Below are 8,606 nucleotides of genomic sequence, written 5' to 3'. Positions count from 1 at the left end.
CAAGTCTTATCTTTTCATGAATATTTTAGGCCTATATCTTTGCTTTCTATCCATATAGAGTAAACTCAAATCTAAGTGCTACAGCTCTAGATATAACTCAATGACTGAACAGTATTCTAGTTTAAACTGAACCAGAATGTTTTTTCTTTAAGTTTCACCCTCTTTTTATCTTCTCAATTTCACTAGTTGAACTCATCAATCAGTTCTTTGATTTATGTGATAGGTTTGCATTTAAGATGAATATTTACCATAAATTAAAAGTATTTTATAGTATCAGATTTGTTATTTTAAAACATGCTTTATTTAAAGAGTTATTGATAATTCAAGTATAAAATATTAATATAAAACCTAGATAAAAATACATTTTTAAATACTAATCATGAATATCCTAAATGATAATGCCAACTTATAAAATAAACTTGGGAACAGTGCTGGGAATTTCTAGGTCACATGAAAAATGATGGGGAGTTTGCTCAACTTGTCACCACCATTGGTGGTGCATGAATTCACGGGCTGTCATAAGAAAAAAAAGGGAAATATGAGGGATCTAGATTGGCTTCTTCCCCTCTTTCCTCCTACACAGGCAATAACACCTACCGTCACCTGCAAAAGAAGATATCAACACAAATAATTTGATTTGTTTTCCTTTTTTAGATTTGTTTTTGTTTTGTTTTCTCAATCTGTTGATCTTTCCTTCTTCTTCCGGTGGTAGATCTACTATGGAGCGTGGACTGACTCTTTGACAACTCACACAGTCAGAGACCTCTTTTTCTTCTTTGGTTGGCCATGAGGCAAGCAGAGGTCTAAGAAGGGGGGACAAACCCTATTAAGCTTCGGCTCCCTTCTCCTTTATTTCTCTTTAGGCTAGTGGTGAGGCAAGCAGAGGACAACTATTAAGAAGGAAAAAGGGACTCCTTTACCCTATTTTTTTTTTTTCCAGTCTTGGCAAGTTGGTTAAAGATTGCGAGGGGGGAGGAAGTACTGAGAGAGGACAGTGAGGGGGGTTGCCTATGGGATTGGTATTTTACAAGGAAGATGGAGGAAAATGGGGACTGCTGAGAGAGGGAAGATCTGATGAGTTTTTGACAAAAAGGGGCGGTGACTAGCTTAGAAAAGATGAAGAATTAGGATTTTTTAGGGTTCCTCTCTTTTTTAGATGCCCTCCCACAAATTTTCTCCGCCCCCTAATTCAAAATTTTCTTCCTTATTTATAGATAAAAATACCTTTTTTTTTTCCAAATGCTTGGTAAAACATTTGTATTTTAATTTTTTCTGAAAACAAGTAATATCAACGTTGATTCAATGAGGAAAATAATTTTTTTAAAAAATAACACGTTAAAAGTCAAATGTTTTCAAAAAACCATTAAAAATTAAATTCTTTTGAGATGATGCTGAAAATAATTAAAAAAATACAAATATATTAAGAACATATTTTTTTTGGATTTTTGTTGTTTTTTCTATTTTTTAAAAAAAATTATCAAGAATTTGGGTAAAAAATTGGGTATTAACAAAGTTGATGAATGTTATAGATCAAAGAAGGAGAGGAGAATGGTGTTGAGGAAATTGATGAGAGAAACAAACTAAATCTAAGAAGAAAAATATTATGGAAGATTCTTATAAGTGATAGTTTCTAAATAAAAAGATGTATATCTAGTTGTGAAAGCTTGAGAAGATCACTAAAGAGGAGCATACTTCTATTTACAAAAGAGTTTGATGAATGTTTAAGATAGTTGAAGTCTAAGAATATTCATTTTGTGCCTAAGAAAACTAAATTTAATTTGTTTGGCACTGATACAATGATGAACAAAATCAAGTTTATATGGAAAGATTCAATAATCAATTTTTTATGCCTTGATTCCTGAGGATAAGAATCTCGCAAAAGGAGAATATTATTATAAATCTTGGTTGATTAGTGATAAGAGTTTCAAAAATAAAGCAACAACTAGCTAACCTTAGCTAATGGCTACGGAGTTAGTTACAGTTGCTATTTAGGAAGCAAGTATAAATTGTACAAATAAGAGAAGTTCTACATAAACTAAAGTTTCATTTGTTTGATAGAAAATAGTTTTTTTTTAAAGTAAATTTCTGAAAATTGAATTGTTTTTTGATGTGTCGTACTGTAATGAAAAATAAGTTGGAAAACATTTTCCGGTATTTAGTTATGTTATGGAAAATGAGTTGGAAAATAACTTATTAATGTTTTATTTTTTTCAAGTTTATTGAAATAATAAGGAACAAATCTCACAAATTAAAAAGTTGACTGAAAATGAAATTGAAAAAAAATAATTTCATAAATTATATCAAATAAAATAAATAATAATCAAAATAATAGAGATTAAATCTAACAAATAAAAAATTTAAAAGATGAAAAAATAATAATAATAATAATTACCATTTCATAAATTATTTCAAATAAAATAAGTAACAATAAAAAGAATGATAACCAAATTTGATAGATAAAAAATTTTAATTAAAAAATAAAAAGGAAAAAGTAAATAACAATTATAAAAATAATGACCAAAGTTAATATAAAAATCAAATTCTAAGGGATGAAATTGAAAAAAAAATTATTCAAAACAAAATATATATAACAATAAAAATTTGAGGATCTAATTTGATATAATCAGTAAATAATATGACATTTCTAAATTTTTTATAATTTCTGAAAAGTGTTTTTCTGCCCAAAATAAAAGGAAAACACTTTTCTAAAAATTAAGCGAAATTTTTCTTTGATTGGAAATTATTTTTTGTTGATCAATTTTTTTAATGACAAACAAAGACATGAAAGTTTGAAAAGTAGTTTTCAAGAAATTATTTTCCATTAAATCAATTAGATATTATTATCTCTCACTCCCTTGAGTTTCTTCTACTTTTTCCCTGACACACTTTGGGTCTGTTTGGTATTCTGGTAGTTTTTGTGGTTACGGTTTGAAAAAAATTATTTTTTAAAAAAGTATTTATATATATTTAGTTAAAATTGTGGTTGAAATTGTGTTTGATTAAGAATGCTTTTGAAATTATAGTTATAAAATAATTTAAAAATATATATATCAATATTGATGATTTTTAATTTAAATATTATAAATTTAACTATTGTTATTATATTATGAAATAAATAATATTTTATATAAAGTAATTTTTATTATTCCATTAAACTATCTATAATTTCATTACATATAAAATACATCTGACAGTTTTTTTGGTTTCTTAAATGTGCAACAATATCAGGTAAACTATAATCAGGAACAAAATTGAGATTACGATCAAATTCTATAAATGTTATGTCATTAAGCGATTTTTATCTAATTTATGTAGTATCATTGAATTAAACACTATTTTTTTCAAATAAAATACAATTAAAAAATAAAAAAATAATTTTTTATTTTATTAAATCGGATTCGATTCAATACATTTTATGTTTTGAACCTGATAATTAAAAAATAGTAAAACATGCCTTTATTATTCACATAAATAATATAATATAACTCCACTATATACTGAAAAGTAGAACATGGTTGAACTTCTTATTTATATAAGAAGAAGCTTCTAATTGCTTTCTTTCTTGTTTTACATGCAATTTACTATAGGATTTATAAATAATTATTTTTTTTCTTAATCAAATATATTTTAAGTAAACTATAAACACAACCACCTAAACAACCTTCTAAACATTAGTCTGTTGAGGAAGGAAGATCCTTAAGGGGGATCTTCAACAAAACCCATTTTGATTTGGAAGTCGAAAACGATAGAAAGAAAGGCAAGCCGCCACTCATAGACAGGCGTTTTAACCTTCACACTTGATATGAGCCCATTTGCCAAAGTTATGTAATACTCGAGCTTTTGCATTGATTCAGATTTGTTCTAAACATTTTGATTCGAAAGCCTGATTACCCTGAGTAAAAAATACATAAATTCTGTATTCATTGAGCTAAAATTATACATCCAGGCTTTTTATTTACGCACTGTTTGGGAGGAATTGATGGGGATTAACGAGCACGTTTAATAAAAAAAGAGGGTGATATTGTTTAATTCTAATTATGTTTGAGATAAAATTAATAAAATGAAGAGGTTTGAGAATTAATTGACAGTGAGTCCATGTTTTGAGACTAAATTGGGTTTCCCAATTATAAAATCCACCCATCTCTGTGCTCAAACCCCTTTTCATTTCATTTGCTATCGAAGTCAGCAGAAAACGAGTGAATACATTAGAGTAGCGGGAGGAAAGTGAAAGTGATGATCTCATGACGAAGACGATGTTGCCTAGATGTCTTATTCGGCAACGCCTCACTCTCAACCGCCACTTCTCCTCCCTGTCCAACACAACCAAAGTGCCTGTCCTCTACAAGAGCCCACAAATCAACGAATCAAACCACAACGATACCATAACTCTCCAGCTCTTTTCATGGGGCAGAGGCGCCTCTGGTCAACTTGGTGGCGGCATCGAAGAAATAAGGCTTTACCCGGCTCCAGTGGCCAACCTTCAGCTACCGCCTTCCTCCTTCACTCTTTCTCCAACCCCAGGCCAACTTGTTGACAATAACAACAAAAAGGGAGCGACTGAGGTGGGCATTTCTTGTGGGCTATTCCATTCTGCAATTCTTGCTGATGGTCATTTTTGGATGTGGGGCAAAGGAGATGGAGGCCGTCTTGGCTTTGGACACGAGAATCCTGCTTTTCTGCCTACTTTAAACCCTTTTTTGGATTCCGTTCGCTCTATTGCTTTGGGCGGCGTTCATTCTGCTGCAATCACTTCCCCTGGCCACATTTTTACCTGGTCATTACTGCTCCCCTTCTATCTATTTCCTTCAATAGCAATATTTTTAAGAGACATTTCTTGTTGAAAAAGAAAGAAAGAAAAAGAATCAGTCTTTATTGTTTTATTAAAAATAAAGTTTACAGGGGCTATGGCGGTTTCGGTGCATTGGGACACTCTGTTTATCATAGAGAACTCTTCCCTAGACTGGTGGAAGGCTCCTGGGATGGAAAGATTCGCTGTATTTCCACTAGTGGCACACATACCGCTGCTGTCACTGAATCAGGTTATTCAATCTTTTCTTCATCTATGCAAATAAGTAGCAACCATTTGTACATCTCAGTTGCAATATCTGTATATTCATTGCTTGGAGGTACATTTCCATGTACCTCGTACCTGTTTGAAAACTGCAACTGAAAAATTGCCTTTTATGCAGCATTGTTCTGTGTGTCTAACCCTGCAATGACCACTTCTCTATCTAAATCCTAAAGCCGAGTATAAACATTAGTTCATGTTTGTCTTTTGCTTGCTCTCACACATCTGGTTCCTATTTTGGATACAGGGGAAGTTTATACTTGGGGTCGAGAGGAAGGGGATGGTCGATTGGGCCTCGGCCCTGGCCGGGGTCCAAATGAAGGGGGTGGACTTAGTATACCCTGCAAAGTAAAAACATTGCCCGTGCCTATGGCTACTGTGTCTTGTGGTGGATTTTTCACAATGGTGCTGACAGAGGACGGGCAGATTTGGAACTGGGGAGGTAAGAATGATACTTTCGTTTGCAGGAAGTTCTCTTTCTTTTCTGTGCTACTGCTTGGATACAAGTATCTTTATCTTTTTCCAAAATGCAGTGAAGGAGCTTTAATGAAGTAATATCATGTTCTAATTGCCATTCAGTGTTTGAAGGGCACTGTCTCATGAACTGTCCCTTTCCATTCAGGTTACTCAGGGATATATAAAATTTTGGTTTCTAACTGCTTCTACTTCATTCCATTTGTATTGTTGGGCTTCCTTGTGATGATGTGTTAACTTACACTTAATTAAATTATTTGCCATTCCATTTTTTGTTGCCTATGTTGCACATGGCCAAGATTGTATAGGAGAATGCTCCACACATTTTTTTTCCTTTAGTACTACTTCTATGCTCTTACAAAGTATTTATTTATGTACTTTCCTGTTCTTGAAGTGTGTTTTAAAATCTTGGCTGTTAGTAAACAATGTCACTTATTGGATTATGCACTTTCTTTGAAACGTTTGAGTGGAGTACAGAGTTTTATCTCTCGCAAAAGCACTGTATTTTAGGGGCACTGTTATAATACAAAGGTTTCATCTATGAATTTTTTATGTTAAATATGACTATATCTTAAAGAAAAACGAAGGTGAATGCTTCAATATTAGATGTAAGCTGTGTCTCTTCATGTGCATGATGCTATGGAATCTTTTTTATGCTTGACTTTAAAATAAAATTGTCAAGATCCATTTTGAGCAGTTAACTGGTGTGGCAGACGATGCTTTTTGTCATGTTTTTAAATCTGAGCGACTTTCATTTTCTTCACTTTGCTAGCACCAAAACAACACATTTAAAGTATCTTGCCTTTTTTCTCAGCAAACTCAAACTATGAGCTTGGAAGAGGTGATAAGGTCGGTGGTTGGAGACCGAAACCAATTCCTAGCCTTGAAGATGTTCGTATCATTCAGATAGCAGGTGGTGGATATCACTGTCTTGCCTTGACCGGTAAAGTGACACCAAAACTTAATGATTACAGCCACAACTGCAACTTTTTCTCCTTTTTCTTCTTTATCCTTGCCTCCTTTTAGATTGCATAGCATTTTCTACTATTTCTGATTCTTGATCATATTAGCAGATGAAGGTAAAGTACTTTCGTGGGGGTTTGGTGGACATGGTCAGCTGGGCCATTCTTCAATTAAAAGTCAGAAAATTCCGGCAGTGATTGATGCTTTGGCTGATCAGCATGTCATTTATATCGCCTGTGGAGGTTCATCTTCGGCAGCTATAACTGGTGAGTTGAGATATGATCTTAACATGCATTTTCAGTACCATTTTTTAAAATGCAAGAGAAACTCTCCAATCCTACAATCTGGTTGATTCTACAAGGTTGCCACATACTCTTGCCACGAGTTGCCCCTCTGGTAAATCAAAAGGCTGATGGCATTATTTTACTGTCAGTTTTTCTACCGGCAAGATATGATTCTCACTTACTAGACATACTCTAATTTAACTCTTACATCAATTGGCAGTCAGTATCTGAAAGTGCTTCGAACTCTGCACTAGTTGGCTTGACTATGATGATGATGAAAAGTCAACCCAAATCTACCTTATTTGTTAGTTGGTCCTGCTGCCAACCTATTAATGACTGCAATTTGAAATTTCTTGCAAATAATACCTAGGGCAACAAAAAATGTATTCTTCACCATTTTATTGAGTGGGTCTGGCTTTTCATGCCATGTGTTGATAATTTGTTGAATAAACATAATTTGATTTTTGTGAAGTTTGGTGTGGCCTCATATAGAATACAAGCCTACCCAGCAATTTGCTTGAACTTTTGAGCCAGTTGTTGGCGGTGTCTGTCTTCATTTCTTGGTTGCTTTTCAATATCAGCATGCCACATGTTACCCCTGTTTGGCTAGATGCTCTTATTAATGTCAGCTGCATATTGTTTGGAGTGAGGCTTGGAATTGTCTTAACTTCGCATGTTTTTTGTCTTTAAAAGTGCTGTTGTGGTTTCTGTGTAGATAAAGGGAAGCTGTACATGTGGGGAAATGCCAAAGATTCTCAATCGGGAATACCTGGCTTGCCTGAGGTTCAATCATGCCCAGTCGAAGTCAAGTTTCTAATGGAGGATGATGGATTGGGACAGCACAGTGTGCTTTCGGTTTCAGTTGGCGCATCTCATGCAATGTGTTTGGTTTTGAGGTCAAGTTAAAGTTGGTCTTGTTTGGAGGCATGTCAACACAGATCTGTCAATCTTGGATATCTTGCAATATCAAGTAGGCTTGGAATTGATACAAATCTGAGGATGAACTAATTTGAGGATGATTAGCAAATGAAAAAAATAGTGCCATGACATTAAGAAGATTAGCTTGTATTGGATCTTCCAGATTCAAGAGGATGTTCTGCCTCTGTCCGTTGTCTGAAATCCTTGCATCACCTGATATGCTCATCTTTACTTCTCGTTGGTTATTCAAAGTTGTGCTTCCTTTGAAACTAACGTGGTTCCTAATTACTATTGAATGAATGAGAAGGCCATGTATCAACTGAATTCTTTGGTTATGGAAGAGGTCACAATTTTATTGAAGTGGTGGCACAAATGCAAGGTACCTCCATCATCTCATGTAATTCTTGCTATCGTTCCATCATGCAAGCATGTTGTCACAGTAGAAAGCGTGATTTCTAGTGAGTTTTGAGGTGGCTTTCATAATTAACTAGCTGCTGCTAGAAATATCTTTTGGGTGATACCGACTTTTCTTTGTGTTGTCTTTAGGCATGAGTAATTGCTCCATTTATGCTTTAGAGGCTGCCATGAGACCAATCCATGGAAATTCATTGTTGTTTAGTTGAAAATGGTGGTAATCGGTGAGTCTGACAGTTGAAATCAATGTTGAAAATTTGTGATTCATTAAAAAAAATAAAAATCAGGGAACAACTAAGAAGTAGTTTGCTCGCCTAGAAATTTGTTGTAGTTGAAAATGGTGGGATGAGAAGTTCTGAACTATTTTCACAACTCGAGCCTATCATACGAGAACCACTACCGCACTGAGAGTAATTAACTGTGCATGTCATAATAATATGCCTTTGATATCTAGACAGACACAGATGATACTTCACAGTATACCA

General features: G+C 33.7%; 1 protein-coding gene across 1 annotated transcript; it reads left to right on the top strand.

Moving 5' to 3' along the window:
• The first annotated feature begins 4,080 nt into the window (after positions 1-4,080).
• LOC105118444 (ultraviolet-B receptor UVR8-like) lies at positions 4,081-8,103 on the top strand. The gene is made up of 6 exons (XM_011016415.1): positions 4,081-4,774; positions 4,900-5,039; positions 5,316-5,510; positions 6,357-6,485; positions 6,616-6,771; positions 7,505-8,103. The coding sequence occupies exons 1-6, from the start codon at positions 4,242-4,244 to the stop codon at positions 7,693-7,695; spliced, it is 1,344 nt and encodes a 447-aa protein (XP_011014717.1). The 5' UTR covers positions 4,081-4,241; the 3' UTR covers positions 7,696-8,103.
• The last annotated feature ends 503 nt before the right edge of the window (positions 8,104-8,606 follow it).

Source organism: Populus euphratica, unplaced genomic scaffold, assembly GCF_000495115.2.
Source record: "Populus euphratica unplaced genomic scaffold, PopEup_1.0 scaffold1952.1, whole genome shotgun sequence".
Taxonomy (NCBI): Eukaryota; Viridiplantae; Streptophyta; class Magnoliopsida; order Malpighiales; family Salicaceae; genus Populus; species Populus euphratica.
This window is presented reverse-complemented; position numbering and strand designations above follow the sequence as displayed.

What these genes read in the sequence shown, in the direction of transcription:
- LOC105118444 (XM_011016415.1), top strand. Translation starts at nt 4,242, where the DNA reads ATGACGAAGACGATGTTGCCTAGATGTCTTATTCGGCAACGCCTCACT. An exon ending in GCAGATTTGGAACTGGGGAG is followed by an intron (nt 5,511 to 6,356) that starts GTAAGAATGATA and finishes CTTTTTTCTCAG; the next exon opens with CAAACTCAAACTATGAGCTT. An exon ending in ATCTTCGGCAGCTATAACTG is followed by an intron (nt 6,772 to 7,504) that starts GTGAGTTGAGAT and finishes GTTTCTGTGTAG; the next exon opens with ATAAAGGGAAGCTGTACATG.